We start from the raw sequence: 16519 nt of genomic DNA, 5'->3' as shown, positions 1-16519 counted from the left end.
CAAATCTGAGCCGCTGGTTGCAGAGGTGGAGATCAACGAGGTGCCCATCCAGTGCCGCAACATGCTCACCAAGGGGGCAACACAGGAAGAGGTGGGAGGGATATCCTATAAGATGGATGAGAGTCCAGGGGTTAACCCTAACTAGGCCGGGGGGGGGGGGGGGGGGGGGGGGGGGGGGGGCCTCCGAGGCCCCCCCCCCCCCAAGACGTTCCATGCGATGTATCGCTAACGCGAAAAGCTATCGCCGCGACGTTTCATGACTTTTTTCTTTCAAGTCTCCCGCATCTTTTGACACCAAATTTGCGATGCCCGGGCGCGCGGTTTCGAAGTTGCGCATAAATATGTATGTGCATGTCAGACCAAAAATTGCTCAAAAACGTGAATTTGTGTACAATTTCAATGCAAACTGTGCTTACAGGCAAATTTCACAAAAGCATGATTATTTGGGGGTTTTATTGATTAAAATCAATTATTAATATATTTTCTTGTTCGGAACAATGTCGCAAACAAGTTTCATTGAACAAACAATGAAAAACATAAAGTCGAAAAACAAAGAAATACATAAGAAATTCAAAAAACAATAAAATACTTAAGAATTTTTTTCTGATGGCACAATTTTTTTCTCTTATATTTGCTCAGGACACTAAAAAGAATATTTACACAAAAAACGTGCCCATTTTGAGCTTTATTTAGTGATTTATACCAAATTGTCTGATTTCATGCATCATCACGCATAGATTAGCATAATTTAGCATAAATGATAATTTTTTTTTTAATTTAACTTCATGGTACTTTAGATTACATCATAGGCAATGTGTGTGCCAATTTTCGTCGCGATTGCGCGGTCGACGGCCGAGATCTGGAGGGGGGCCTGGGAGGCCCCCCCCCCCCCCCCCCCCCCCCCCCCCCGGCTCTATGATCTTCCTAAATAGCCCGGCCTAGTTAGGGTTAAGGGGAGGGGTCTAGAAACTGGGTCCTGATGGGCCCTACAAAGTATCATGTTGTAGTGGGAGAGCTACAAATGTAGTTACTGTAGATGACTTCCTTTGAATATTTGCTTAATGTTTCGTATAAATGTTGTTTATTTATTTTTGTTTTTCCTTTTTCATACTAAACAGACTGTCTACTGCCTGTAGCAGTCAAAATCAGAAACTTTATATTCCTTGTGTCATATGAATACAGTGCACTCCCTCTTTAATGAACACCGATATAACAGAATTCTGGTTACAAAGAAGTAAAAATTCAGGCCGCAAAATTATCCGCTCTTTGTTCTTCATTGTTTAATTCATTTGGTTATCGAAATTTTGATAAAACAAAAGAAAATTGCTGGTTCCAAGGACTTTGTTATACCGGGAGTCCACTGTACATCAAGTGTAGTATTATGTTGTAGACTGTTTTTAGTTAAGACAGCCTAGACACTTATTTGTCTTGTGTGGTATTGTGTACCACATTTCTTATCTCTTGACAAAGTTGTTTATGACTTTACCAATATGTTGTAACAATGAAGTGCACTTGAATGAAATGATGTACAAGGTAGAGACTTTGAGATTGATTAGCCATTGATGCATTTGAATAATAGTCATGTGTCTTATATATTTTCAATTTGCAGGATATCCAAATAATAAAAATTAGGCAACAGTTTCATACAAACTGTACCTGGGGTGTGCTTTTAAGTATCCTAGTTTCTTCACTTGTAGTCATCATGTAGCACAGGAACTGATTTGCCAATTACATGAAATGCATTGAATGCAATATCATTCATGTTTTTAAAAAACCAAAACAAAACAAAACAAAACAGCTGAAGTATCTCTTTGCTTTTATGTATTACGTGTGAATTTCAATGTCTTTATTAACAGATAAGCAGACTCACGGGGGCAGCTGTGTCGACCAGAGGAAGGTACATGTCATATGCAGATAGAGCTACCAATAATATGGGGTAAGCAGAACTTCAAACTAGTATGATTTTACCATATATTACCATATTTGATTCTTTTTTTTTTTTTTTTTGCTTCATCAAAATAAGAAAGTATGGTTTTAAAATTATAAATGTATTTTCTTAAATTGTTAATAAGCACACTTCGCAAGTGGAATTTCTTCCTTTGTAAAGATTTTTTTTTTTTTTCAGAATATGATTTTCACTGTGCACCAGTGCGTAATGTTCTCAGTGAATCCGTGGCTGAATGAGTAAAGGTAACCAACAACGAAGTCTTCATAGTGATGATAATCACAGCATTGCTCTGTTCTATCGCACCAAAAGTGCTTGAATTATTCACTTTCTTTTTTTTCTCTTTGTTTCTTTCAGAGAAAGGCCGCTGTATCTGTGTGTCCAAGGTCCAACACCAGAGAGTGTAGAAAGTGAGTTTCTGTGGTGTTGTTCCTGAGGCCATATTGTAACATTTTTTTTTTTAATCCATTTTCTTCCATTTGTGTTGTACTGTAGTGAGCAGATTTTTTTTTTTTTTTTTTTTTTTTTTCTGGGGGGGGGGAGGGGTTTGGTTGTTGTTTTTTGTCATAAACACACAGCAGACTGATCATACATTGTGTGATAATTTGCAGTTTGTTCAAGTTTTGTACAAGTGTAGTTTATTTTTACAGATTAGTACAGAATATGGCAATGAAATGTGCACTGTGAAACCATAAATTTTCGCATGCATTTTAAGTCACAAATTTCATGAGGGGCAAGATTCGAGAAATTAAAATGGATGCGAAAGTGTCTACACAATATGCATGTAATGACAGTGGCACGTTGCAAAGTTTTCATGCCATGTCATGCGGTGACTCCAATTCGCGAAAATTACATGCTGCAAAAATTTCTTGCTCTACAGTGTATTCATGGAAAAAGCAATCTGTATATAAGTTATGAAGCTGAAAGATTATGTTTTTCTGTCTGTAGTGTAATGTAATGAAGTGAAATAATAGACACCAAACACATGCAGTTAGTGGACTGATCTGATTTAGGAAGTTTGTACAAAGCCAGGCATATTCTCTTTTATTTTCAATGTCTTTCAAAAGTTCTGGCATTTATCCCATGTTGCAGGTCAGTAGCATATTTAGTCCACTGAGGACGGGCTGATTTTGCTACAACATGCATTTCCCATAGGCGTCTGTCCGGGTATACTTGGAACTAGCCTTCAACGGGTCAAGTAGATGTTCTAATACTTGGTGTTACTTTTTCACCCACCAGGAGCAGTGGAGCACATCAAAACTCTAATTGGAGAGAGCATGCAGATGAAGGGTCGAGACAGGGCCAGGTCCCGCTTCAGTGCGGCGGGCGGTACCGGCGCCCTAAGCACAAGGCCCGCGGGCTTGGGAGTTGGCGTCCCCACGGCCCCAGGTGTGGACGGGGCCCTGAGAAACCCCACAGTTGGAGGGAGCATACGGGGACCAGCAGTGGGTGGCAACCCCATAGTCCCCCCACCAGCTGTGCAAATGGCCATCCAGGCAGCTCAGACCTCTGGGGTAAGTTCTCATTGTGAAAGCTCATGAAGCAGCTTCTGCACTTGTACTTCTTTTCTGAGATATGATTTTCCTGAATATCATTTGTTACTATAACTTTATTATCAATGAACTTTTATAGATGTACTTTGTTTGGAGAAGGTAATGTCTACATTGCAGAATGTGTAGGATTTTGAGGCAAGATACTAAAAAGCAATACACTGGTAGTAATAATGGGAAAAATGTAAGCTTCACTTCATATCTTGTAATTAAATCTTACTAATCTTTAAATCTTTGTATAAGACAATTTCTAACCTCTGCAATTTTTCTTCATAGCTGAAAGTGATTATCCATACAACTATACACAGTAAACAAATTTGTGATTGCTTTCACTCATATCAAAGTTCCTGCTGTTCATATTGGACACATTTTGATGACCTTGTGCAGATCTTATGGGAGAAAGCTGTAACCTTTTCAAAATGAACAAGACAACATGTAAAAACACAATGAGGAGTGACATTATAGCATGTTGCTTTGGACTCAAGTATTAATTCCATCTTTCTGTGTAACCATGTTTGGGCGTTCTTTACACAGCACTACTTACAGGATAAAGTATTTGTGGGTCTGGAGCATGCAGATCCCTCTTTCAACGTGCGGGAAAAAGTTCAAGGACCAGGGGTGAGATCTGTTGTTTACGACCTAACCTATGTCTTACAATTTGATTTCCTACCTACCAGTAATGAATGAGGCTAATTTGATTACAGTGAGTTAGGTAAATTAGGTTAAGATGTCTTCCGATAATTCCTCCTAGTCCTAGTCAGTGGGGGATCCAGGCAGGGGCGCACAGGGTGCGCAGCCCCCTTTATTTATTTATTTATTTTTTTTTTTTTTTTTTAACGAGAAATAAAAAGATAAAGATTTGGGGGGGGGGGGGTGCGCCCCCCCCCTTTTGATTTTCTAAAGGCGCCCCCTCTTTATGGAATTCCTGGATCCGCCCCTGTTAGTTGTCATTTCTCCTGAGTGTGTGTTTGTGTTATTTACTTAAATGTGTTCAGGAAGGTTTTTTTTTTTTTTTTCAATGTGTATGGTACTATGTTTGTTTGATTCAAATGCAGAGATTGGCATGCTCTGTTTCTTTGCCCAGTAGTCATGTGTATGTCTTTTCAATGTAAATGGTTGCCTAAATGCAGCATCATTTCTTCCATTCTCATGATAGTTTGAGAGGTGAGATGTCCCCATCTTTTAATCAGGAGAGATTAAAGTAGACAGAATTTTGTGTATAATGCATGCATGAGGAAGGCAAGACAAAAGCACAGAGAAATGTAATCACACCCTCTTTTCATCTCTTAAGGTATGAACACATGTTCTCATCAAAACCTTCCTTTGTTAAATTTGCCCTCTCTTTTTGCAGTTTTTATTTCTGGAAAATTAGATTGGCAGTGTAGAAATTTGTCTGAATTTGTAACCTCCAAGATGATGTAATTTCCAATCTATAGGCTTTATACATGCCACAACCTTATGCCTGTAAGTATTGGTTTACGTTTGTTCACCACACTTAACCAAACTACAGGGCTTTTTACACTTGTAAATTTTCGCTCAGTCCCGTACCAACGGTGGGGCTAAGGGGGGGCCTTAGCCCCACCGTTGGTACGGGACTATCCTTAGCCCACTTTCTGTTTACACTCGTTTTTGCCAAAGTGGACTATCCCCACCGATAATCCCGTACTATCTGGCCCTGCAAAATAGCAGGGTTAGCACCGCAATTACGGTGCCAAGCAAGTGAGTGTAAACAGAACGAAAAAATAATCCGGGGCTAAGCGACGGAGACGAAGTCCGACCCCCACTGACCAATCAGAAACGAGGTAATTAAGTGCTGCCGGTGCGTGCGTGTACGTGTACAGTGCACAGCGTAATCATGAATATTCATGTGGTTTGGAAAGTCCGGGGCTAAGAAATATCAAATATTGAATTAGGACATTGCAGCACTTTTCATGCATTGTTATTGTCAGGTCTGAAATGTATTGTGTTTTCAAGTCTTTGTGAACGTTCGTCATTACAAATATGTGGTATTATTGGGTTATAAAGCCACTCAAATTTATCTTATCGCCTGAAATACTAGAAGATTAAGATATCTCATTCCCTCTTCCCTACTTTTTCCTGCAGAGCACATACTTGCAGCACATTCGGTCGGAGACCGGTGCCAACATCTATCTACGAGGGCGGGGCTCGGGGTGCATGGAGCCGACGTCCGGGCGGGAGGCCTTTGAGAACCTCTACATTTACGTCACCCACCCCAAGCCGGAGGGACTGCAGGCTGCCAAGAAGCTCTGTGAAAATCTAGTGGCCACAGTGAGTAGTGAACTTCACTATACAGTATGTCCCCCCCCCCCCCAGATTACAATCGGATTTTGCATTGATAACTTTCAAAATGATCAAACAATCTAAATGCTATTTCAAGAAATGAAACTGTAACATCTTACTTACATTTTGCAGAAAGCCCCATTCAATTTGGCTATGAAAGTGGTCACAGAGAAATGTGGATCATTGTAAAGCATGTCATGGGTCCATTTCTTCCAAGTTCAGCACTTTGATGCTCTTGGAATTGTGAATACAATGGGCAGAACTTGGAGGGAAGGGATTCTGACATGCTCTACAAAAAAATCCTCATTTCTCTTTGAGAATTTCAGTGGTCATGTTTGCAGCACTAGTAATGTAACAAAACAGTGCCTGCCAGCATAATTGGCAAGGGGTGCTTAGTTTGTTTAGCACTCCTCTATACATTGTGTGGTATGAAATCTGATTTTTTTTTCTTTCTTTCTTCCCCATCACTCTCAAGATCCAGGCAGAATACATCACACACCAAAGTCAGCTGTTTCAGAGGTCTGCGCCAGCCATGGGTAAGCAAGCACATGCCATTTTACTAATAAATATTGTGATATGAATCTGTTACGGTCAAGGCATGCTCTGTAATTTTCCTCCCGGGCGGGGGGAATGTCATAGCCAAGAATGATCACTGTCTTTCTTCCCAGTCAGTTTTTGGGAAGCGCACCAGGGGAAACTAAGTTTCATATCGTCTTTGAATATAACTAGTGAATATTTTGCTGCCTTTTGTGGCGCATCAATAAATCAATAAGTTTCAAGCAGTAGTGGTTACAGTTTTGAAGGAGAAGGGGGAAAGGGAGTGAGGAGGAGTTCCTAATTAAAGAGTACTTTTTGCTGCAAATACCATTCCTCCATATCTAGGATTGGATCTGTAATTAAGCTCCTTTTGAATTGTCAGGTGTGCTATATAAGCTGTTATTTTCGCGTACAGATATTTTTGCAAACGAGGAGGTCACAGACATTTTCACAAGATGTTCTTTATAGATATTTACACTGAGGCTATCATAAGTGCACTGCTGCCTGTCAGCTTGAGATATTTTGGCATGTTCTTAAATTCAAGGTCAACAGCAATTTGCAAAACTCCCGAAAATTAAATCTCAGCAAAAAATTACAGCTTAAACAGTAGTCTATAAAGTTCCCTTGTATGATGTTGTCTATCAAGCATACATATAGCAGATGTATAAGTTTGTGAAGAATGGAGGGTGAAGAAGGTTGGTTATGCGTGAGCCAAAGCTGACCAGCCGATACTGCCCTCCAAGATTGACCACAGCTTGTGGCATTGATGAGGAACAGTCCTCGGGACAGAGACTTGTCCTGAGGTCTACGTCATCACTGACATTCTTTGACTAATGAAATTCTACAGCACGAACATACCATCGTATACAGCATATACTGTAAAAGTGGAAATTTTCGCAGTGTTGAAATTTTCGTGCAACCAGAGGCTAGCACGAAAATCAAAGCACATGAATACTTTTGCTTGCTCTATGTTCCAGTAGTTGATGTCTCTATTCCACGGAATCAAAAACACACGAAACTCCTCTTAACCAGCTAGGCGCGAAAAATTAGTCGCGCGAAAATATCCACTTTCACAATATCTCATAGTGGTCTATGGTGAGCAGAGTGGGCAAGTTGGCGAATATTCACAACATTAACAACACACCAAATGTTGCTTACCTTTGATCTGCTGTAAGTGATGTGAACAAGCTGGATTATTGATCTCTATGCTTATGACTCCTCCTCCATCTTGTACTCAGTGGCTGCCCAAATGATAGCCCCCCTGCCTCCACGCCCAGCCCAACCCATGCAGCCAATCCAGCAGCAGGCCCCTGTAGCTGTGCTGCCCCAGACTCCGCCCACCATCACCTCCATAGCAGTCAGCACCAGTCTGAGTCAAACGTTGGCAGCCCAGCAACAGGCACAAGGTAGTGTTGTATGTTTGTATGTGTGTTTGTGTGTGTGTTTGTGTCTTTGTGTTTGTGTTTGTGTCTTTGTGTTTGTGTTTGTGTCTTTGTGTTTGTGTATGTGTTTGTTTGTTTGGTCATGTGATATATAATGCACTATTATGGACAGTTTGCCAAGGTCTGTGGTACCCTAAGGGGCGACTTCTCATGAAGGCCTTAGAAAATTATGTTCTGTTGCCAAAAAGAGCAGCAAAGACAAGTGACTAGAATGTTTTGAAATGATTTTGCATTTTAATAAGGCCACATGGAAGGGAATATTGAGTCGACACTCTGGTTAAAAAAAAAAAAAAGAAGAAATATTTTGTACATTCCTCTCTTCCAACTTTCTTTGTTATGCCCACCACTCTAGGTTCTAAATTGTTGATGTGTCTTTCTCCTGCCTTACAAAACATGATCAATCAATCAAACTTGGTGAAATTTTCATTGTGGTAATATACAAAATGCCATATTCTTTAAAAAGAATAAACATACAACAAACACACAAACACACACACACAACTAAAAAGGTTTATGATTGGGGGAGGGGGTTATTGGTTAACTTGACTGTGATTCTATACTCTTCAATGCATATCAACATTTGTTTGTTGTGAGAGATGCTTTTATGTCAGTTCCTTTTGTCTTGACCTCTTATCTGTGACTTATCCAGTATAGTGTATGATATACTGTAGGCATTGTTGACACCAGTAACGTTTACTGTGATTTTAGTCTTCTAATGCATATATTTGATGTATTTATTATTTTTGTCTGTGAGAAGCAATCCTAGCTGGGGCTGTACCTGCCCGGAGGCCAGTGGTCAGTACAGTGGTCACCTCACTGGCCCAGGGAGTGGCCTACCCCCATCTTCAGGTCCAGGCTCAACCACAGGTCAGTTCTTCTGTGGACCCTGATACTACCACCATCCACTGACTTGTTCCAATCTTTTCCTCAAATTTATCACCCTACCTACCTAACTTTACCTCACTTTTTTTTCTGTACGTATATATTGACAATTATAAGATATTCAAAAGCTTAATTGGAGAAGCTTCTGTACAGTGTTATTACCTCTCAATTGCATTGTATTGGTTTTCCTCACCATTGGTGATGTTCAGAGATATAACGGTTGGTGTCTTTATTTTCTCCCCACCAAAATAGGGTTATTGAGATATCTCATGGTATTTGCCACATAATTCATCAAGAAAACAAATTCGTTTAAACTGTGTTTTGTGCACAAAAATGTTGGTCATTTTGTGTGTACACCAAATCATTCTCATTCCCAGTGTATGAAGAAGTACTTGCATATATCTGTCTTGTGTGAGCATTACAGGTATCTGCCTTTGTTATGAAAGCAATGTTGTCAGATATGAGAATAAACTTTATAGTATATTTAGTTTAATTTATGGTTGTTTAGTTGTTGTTTGAGAGACCTCGTATGGATTGCCAAATGCCATCTGATATCGACAGGGCACATTAGGACAGTGTAGTACTTGAAATTCTTCATGTTGAAACCTTTGACAGCTTGCTGTGGTCAGCCAGCCGGGAATGGTGGTACAGGCCCGGGCACCCCGCCCCGTTCCAGCGCCGGTGCCCCCTCCCCAGGTACCGATGCCTGTCGCCTCTCAGACGCAGCTGTATCCAGCCCAGGTATGTCATGTGACACATTGCACAGGATGTAATGCAGACATTCAGTAACAACTGGTCACAATCCTAGTAGAGATTTGTGTACCATTTCATGAGAGTTGTCAGCCCAGACAAGTTGTCAGTCTCTGACAATTTTAGTAAAATTCTTGGTTTCGATTGGCTGAGAAGCTCTGGTCACTAACAGTTACTATGGTAATTTTCAGAAAATGACATCTTGTCAGGGCTGACAAGTGTCATGAAAGGGTACAATGTTTTTCAGTTTCAGAAAACAGATGGTAGGAAACAAGACAAAACTAAGGCAGACAACAGCAGGACTTCTTTCTCCTTTAAAACTGCTGTATTTTCTGTTATTATGGAACTTATAAGTGGAGAAATGTTTGTGGCTGAAAATTTGTCTTTTGTGAAGAAGATGTTTGAAACTTATGATTTCAGATGAAAACACAGAATTATTTGTTACTATGAAAATATCATTGAACATGTTTGTATTCTTGTGCTGAATTTCTCAGCAACTGGTGGATTGGAAATAACCCTACATCTTCATGGCTCCTCAAAGAGGAGAAAGAGAATGACAGTAGTACAGCAGTACACTCTCTATTTCACTTTGTCTCTTTCAGCCTCTTTAAATCTTCAAGAAAAGGTGTCTCGGGTACAAATCAGCATTTCATGAGTCAAAATTAGTGTCAATGTCAGCCTTTGCACTGTAGTGTTTAGAGGAACTGTAGTAATTTTATGAATATGATTGTAATGTCTTTAAAGGATGAGTCCCATCAATTTGTTGAAAATACAAGGGTTGGCTTAGAAACAATCCTTTTTCTCTCTATCCCTGTTCCACGCGTCACTCATGCATTTGTCTGTTTCAATATTCAGGCAACTCACGTACAGGCCCAGCAAACTCTGGTCAGAGCCCAGGCCCAGGTCCAAGTTGCCCAAGCCCAAGTTGCCCAGGTCCAAGCCCAGGCCCAAGCCCAAGCCCAGGCCCAGCTGGTCCAGGCCCGCAGCCAGGCCCAAGTCCAGGTACACCCGCAGCACCAGGCTGGAATCCCCGTGGGCCAACAGCAGGTCATACTACACCAGCAGCCTGCCCCGGTGCAGGCGCCGCCAGCAGCTGCCCCGCAGCCCGTCAAGAGGAGGTTCCGCGAGGACCTGTCCGACGAGAGACCCGAGGTAAGGGTGCCTCTTGTGAATCCTCCCTTAGCTAAGCTACCAATGGAGGAGCTTTCACATCGGGCATTAAGTTCATATTTTCTCCTCCCAGTGTTTCTTGTCGTTAGTTGTCTGTTCCTGTACCTAGGAAAGGCTACAAGCACTCCAGGACTTTTGGCTCTAATCACTGCTCTTGTTCCTTCGTCAGAATTGTGTTCCACGTCATACAGCAATTATTGTTTCACTCATTACACCGCGGTGCTACGTGCAACAGGCCTGCCATGGTGGACTGGGATTATGATCCCCCATGCTTCCTACCCCTTGTTCTCCCCATCCTCTTCCTTCATGTGCTTCCTCTAGAGGTGCCTTCGTGTGAGCTTGACGATGCCCTTGCGTCTGTTGTGAGGTGATTGGGAGAGATTGATCACCGGACCGAGAGGTGTGCATCAAAAACAGAAGATGCAGAAGCGTCACTCATATGTCATTCTCCCAGCTTCCTTTCATAAGTACAGTGCAGACTTCAGGATGTGGTCTTGATACTTCTCTCTGTGCATCTATCTATACAGCCGGCTTCTGGATAGAGGACAATCTCTATATCTTGCTCTTTGTTCCTCCCCCTCTCTCTCTCTCTCAATTACGTTTTGTAATTACACCTGCTTGGTCTCCCATCAGTCTTGGTCCTTGATTTCACATAACAGGTTGGATACAGGAGATACAACGCAATTGAGTTGTCTGTAGCTAGTGGGGCGGTTGCACTTGGCATGAAGTTTCAGCATTACTACCTCGCAGCCCAACGAGAGGCGGCCTTGTATGTAGCAATTTTGGATTTTCGCCCATACATCACATCCACAGTACATGCGATTGATATTGCAGGACCAGACTCATAAGACCGGAGTTTCAGTACAGTATGCAGACTTGGAGTTCCTCTAGGAGTTGTTGGAATGGCTTCGTCGTCCAGGAGATTGTTGTCAACAAGAGCTTGATTGGGTCGACGGCTGGTTTCATCTTGGTTGTTTTTTACCGTAGAATATTTGTCTGTTTTAGTGGTGTTGTTGCCCGTTGCCCCGACTTCCCTTGTGAGTATCAGAACAACAGTATCAATTTTGTTGCAAATAGGCTTCTCGCTGAACATACCATTCACAAGCAGGATTCTGTTTGTTTGCTTGATTGTTTCAGGGATCAGTGATGCTTGTAGCGACATTAGTATCACCAACCAGAGTTATACTGGTGACAGCAGTACAGGCATCTTAAAAAATGAAAGTTATTATCAAATTGGTGTATGGTCAGTATATCCATTACAAGAGAAAATACAAATTTTAAAAATGCTTATCTAGCCTACCATCTCTTGATGTTGCTTCCATTTCACAATATCCATGAGAGAAATTTCCAAACAGAAACTATCAAGAACCTTTTGATTCATTAGATTAGTCGATCTGAGAAGGGCATCTTTAAAGGGACACATACAATGTATAAAATAGGTCACTTCAGCATTCCTCCCCCAAATCAGCACTTATGTAAAAGGAGATGTTTTAGAAGAAGCAGAGCTAACTGACATTTTTTTTGTCCTCAGTTTCCGAGCAATTGCCCACGCTTATTCCCTGTATTGTCTATCATTATTTTGCAATAATGCATCAATGTTTTTGCAGGTAGGCCCAGGACCTTTGCGAACGCTAGGCGGACCCCCATGTTAACATAGTTTTCTTTTCCCTGTGTTTGTCTAGCACCATCCACTCCCCATGACTAATCTAGGTGTGCCACCCCCGGGACACATACAAGTGAGTGTGGCTGGCGGCGCGTCGGGAGGGCACGGGTCACTGCTGGGGCTACCCCGACCGGAACCCGAAGACAGACGGTAAGTTGCCATGGTGATTAGTCTCTCCTTGCAGGGTATTACAGTCTGACCTTAGTTGAAAACAAAGTGGTCCTAATGAAAGGTAGGTCCCACCTTTTATTAGGACCATTTTGTTTTGCTTCGTTTTTGGATATCTCAGCCATTTCAAACTGATTTTCATATAAATAAACTTTTGGTTCCCCTTAGAATTGTATGCTCTTTAATATTTCATATAAGTGGATTCTAATCATCTCACAAAAAGTTAAAAGCTGAATCCCCTTTTCAACCAATCCGTTTAATGTGTGTTGTTGTTTTGTTTTTTTCTAAATATGAACGTACTCATCTTCTGCAGTAAATGAGATCAGACTTTACTGAATGTATGCATTGTGTATATATTTACTGTGGTGCAGAAACAAAAGCATTGTTGCTTTATGAACCGAATCGTAGTGCCAATTGCTTTGGAGTCCACAGATCAACTCTTTCCAGGAACAGCAATAGAATTATAGGATTTGTCAGAAAAGGGTAGTGAAAAGATGTGAATGAATCCAAAAGTTGAGCGTAATCATGTCCATTATTGGGTTCATGTTTAAGGACATTTATTTCCATTAAACAATATGTCCAAGTACAAATAACATTGCAATAATTTTGAACATGCTGGGGACACATTCTCTAGAAGTCACAAAACTTGTTCTGAGTGTCCTCTTAGCGTAGATAGATACAATATGCAAAGTGACATACAGAATTATATCCAAAGAAGATGCATATACGATAGGGATATGATTATTTTAGTCCCAGTGTATGTACAAACCTCATTTCGGGTTTTAAAGTTTTGGAATTATGAGAAATGAACATACAGAAGCAATGATAGGGATAGATATATGATTATTTTTGTCCCAGTGTCCGTGCAAACCATATTTTGGATTTTGAAGGGCATCGACCTTCTTTGTAGATCTTGGCATTATCCTAGGTCACTAAAGTAACCCCGCTGTTTGGAGGGAAAAATATTTTCAGGAATAACATGATAAGTTTTTGTCCTCACATATATACAAACGTGTATGTTACTATGTTGACCTTATTCCACCATGTGCCTCTCTTGTTACTGCTCTCATAAAAAAAGGTTGATGCCCCCACCCCCAAATCCGCAGTCTATGCAAGATGGCAGGAGAAAGCTGTTACATTCTCCCTCAGGTAAGTGAGTCATTAATAATGGTGTTGGGGGGGGGGGGGGAGGGGGAGGGGGAAAGGGGGTGGGGAGGGTGCAGACTGATTGCTTTGTGTCGTGTGGTAGTTCATCCTGAGGCGAATATTACCCTTTCTGTTCGTGTTTTGATTAGCAGTAGACATCCATGAGATACAAGTTGTCGTGGTGGATTTTTCCGTTGGCCATGTGGAGGAGTGTATTGGCAGGAATGGGATATACAGTCCCCAAAGTTCTTTTGTAACATGTGGTAACAATCACAGAACCTTGGGGTTTGACTGTACGTGAGAGTACACATCTTGATTCTGAAGTGGAGAGATATGTTCTTCCTTTTATTTCCTTCTGTCTCTCTCTCTCTCTCTCCCCTGTGACAACTAACTTCCATTTTACCCAGTTTTCTTGCAGGGCCAGAAATTGGTAAGTAAGTTCAGTAAGCACGACTACAAGTCATGGATTGATGCGTATGTTTAATGTGTCGTGTGTTCACTCTGCCAACAGAACACGATAGCCGACACAGATTTAATGTGACATTCTGTTGTTCATATGAAGTATTTCTGCATTTTATTTTACATTCATGCCAGTTGTTCCTGCATTTAGTAATTGAAGCGTGAATATCTTCAATTATTCTGACTAATGCATATTTTGCGTTTCCTGGTGTTGATTGCATTGATTTGTATACTTGTTGATATTTATGCAAGATGCAAGAATTGATGCCATCAATATTTTTGATGTCAAATGACAGAACATTCTTATTTTCTCTACTCTTTCTGACAGAAAATTAACATATTTTGTCCTGTATTCTCTGTTCTTCCCAATCTCTGTTCTCTTTCATGTGCTGACCTGATGTTGGCTGGAATGAAAATGCCTCCCTCCTCATCCATCGTCATGGAAACACGGTTTGAATATTTTCGTTTGAACGAAAAAAAAAAAAAAACTAATCGTCTACATTTCTCTCCCATAAAAAATTAATGCATTGTTTTTTTTCTTCTTGTCTTTTGTTGTCTGTCAATAATTTGATGCAACCTTGTTATTATCAAAACCTTTAAATTGCACTTTGTTTCACTAATCTAAAAAAACAACAACAAATTAATCAATATGTGATATTCAAATACCCAATACTATTTCATGTGAAACCATTGGTTTTTCCTGGTGGATCGAATCTTGTTTGCCGATCATGTTTGCCTTGGGTTGACTTCTGTGTGATGTCATGGGTGCACCCCGGTTTGTGTGGTTCAAATGTAATGCTTCCGTTGATTGCTGCTGTGTATGCATCAAAATTGTTATCAAATTGCAAAAAAAAAAAAAAAAAAAAAGCAGGATTAGATCTGCTCGGAGTGAGATCGGCATCGCCGGACGAGCCGCGAACCAAGCGCGGGCGGCTCGTGTCGTACGAGATGGGAGGCGACTCGGACGAGGACGACGACATTGCGGGCAGGTCGCGTAGCCGGTTCGACGCAGTCCAGCGATACCAGTCGGCCTCTGGGTCAGTGATGCCCAGGGGCCTGCCCCCTCCCAACATCCCCCAGCAAGTCTCTTCCGCCTACTCCCTCTCAACGTCCCCACCCACATCGTCTTACTACAAGCCGGAGAGGAGGGACCCCGGGATGGGGTCATCTCCATTCTGGATGGCGCGGAACTGAAACTAGTCCAGCAACAGCCTGTGTACAGATCAGTAGCATAGTGTGTAAGATTTTTTCATGATTCAATGATAGTTTGTTGTTTCACCTAGTTCTAGACTGGTGGTGGACAGGAGAAAGTGGTTCCATGCTGCTATTATTTATTGCATAGAGTATCATTGGATCTAAATAGTGTAAAGCGTTTCGCAAATCATCAGCATGTTGAATATATTTTGCTACCAAAGCTAGCGGTATAGTTCTGTCTTTATTTTGTGCAGATGTTACAGACATATTTATCAGCTGTGCATTTGGAACGGCAGAGAATACATACTTTGCGAGAGAATCAAGTATTTGATGACAAGATTGTCTTGTTTGACATTATTATTTTAATTGCTCGTCATTCCTCAACAAGTGAACTTTATTAGGGTGATTACTGAAGTCTTTGAACAGTTTTGAAAGGTGTCTCAGCTGTGTGTACACTGAAACATAGGGCATTGTAGGTATAAAGAGGCATCTGGTCCTCTTGTTGTTCCACTACAATGAGTGATTTATTGTACAGAGAGTAATGTCTCTGTGTTAATGAGGTCTAGGGTTTTGTTTTTCTGTACATTGTACTTGTATGTCTGTGCGTGTGTTTCTTTTGTAACAACTTCATGAATGAAATTGTAACAATGGTTATCTGTCAAAGAATAAGGAAAGCACATGCATGCATAGGTGTTCTACAACACAGCTGTCATCTGGATGGAAGTGATACTTCATTATGTTAGTTCGTTTCTATGTGTCAGTTGCACCAATGCATGTACTTTATGACTTCTCCAAAGGCGCTGGATAATCAAAGCAACATATCAATTATGGGTTAGCTTGTTCTTATTTTTGTTTTTAATGTGTTTGTTTTTAACCCTAAAAAGACTGGGGTGGGGAGGCTTTTTGGGCCCCCCTCAACATTTTTCGGGATGAATCTGGAACGTAAAATCTCGCGCAGCGACGTTTAATGACTTTTTTCTTTTAAGTCTTGCGCAACTTTTGAGACCAAATTCGTGACGCCCGGGTACGCGGTTCTGAAGTTACGCAATATTTTGTAAGTGCATGTCATACCAAAAATTGCTCCAAAACGTGATTTCACGTACAAATCCAATGCAAATTCTATTTCTGACCAAAATTCATAAATGTATCATTATTTTTACTTTTACTGATCAAAATCAATTACTTTTACTGATCAAAATCAATCAATTTCAAATTCTTTATGATCGAAATAGTGTCGCTGATGATTTCCATGGAAAAAAATATAAAAAACGAAAAGTCGAAAACAATGAAATACATAAGAAATTTCAAAAAT

The 16519-nt window shown here is 40.8% G+C and overlaps 1 protein-coding gene across 1 annotated transcript in view; it reads left to right on the top strand.

Moving 5' to 3' along the window:
- LOC140230498 (uncharacterized) overlaps positions 1 to 16331 on the top strand; it is a 21967-nt gene extending 5636 nt beyond the window's left edge. Inside the window, exons 5-18 of the mRNA XM_072310652.1 lie at positions 26 to 91; positions 1857 to 1936; positions 2303 to 2355; positions 3185 to 3459; positions 4030 to 4113; positions 5599 to 5784; positions 6272 to 6332; positions 7572 to 7739; positions 8533 to 8642; positions 9273 to 9398; positions 10263 to 10559; positions 12260 to 12390; positions 13487 to 13557; positions 14885 to 16331. Coding sequence (XP_072166753.1) covers positions 26 to 91; positions 1857 to 1936; positions 2303 to 2355; positions 3185 to 3459; positions 4030 to 4113; positions 5599 to 5784; positions 6272 to 6332; positions 7572 to 7739; positions 8533 to 8642; positions 9273 to 9398; positions 10263 to 10559; positions 12260 to 12390; positions 13487 to 13557; positions 14885 to 15207 — 2031 coding nt within the window. The 3' untranslated portion in view covers positions 15208 to 16331. The remainder of the gene's footprint in view (positions 1 to 25; positions 92 to 1856; positions 1937 to 2302; positions 2356 to 3184; positions 3460 to 4029; positions 4114 to 5598; positions 5785 to 6271; positions 6333 to 7571; positions 7740 to 8532; positions 8643 to 9272; positions 9399 to 10262; positions 10560 to 12259; positions 12391 to 13486; positions 13558 to 14884) is intronic.
- The last annotated feature ends 188 nt before the right edge of the window (positions 16332 to 16519 follow it).

This window comes from Diadema setosum, chromosome 7 (genome assembly GCF_964275005.1).
Source record: "Diadema setosum chromosome 7, eeDiaSeto1, whole genome shotgun sequence".
Classification (NCBI taxonomy): Eukaryota; Metazoa; Echinodermata; class Echinoidea; order Diadematoida; family Diadematidae; genus Diadema; species Diadema setosum.
This window is presented reverse-complemented; position numbering and strand designations above follow the sequence as displayed.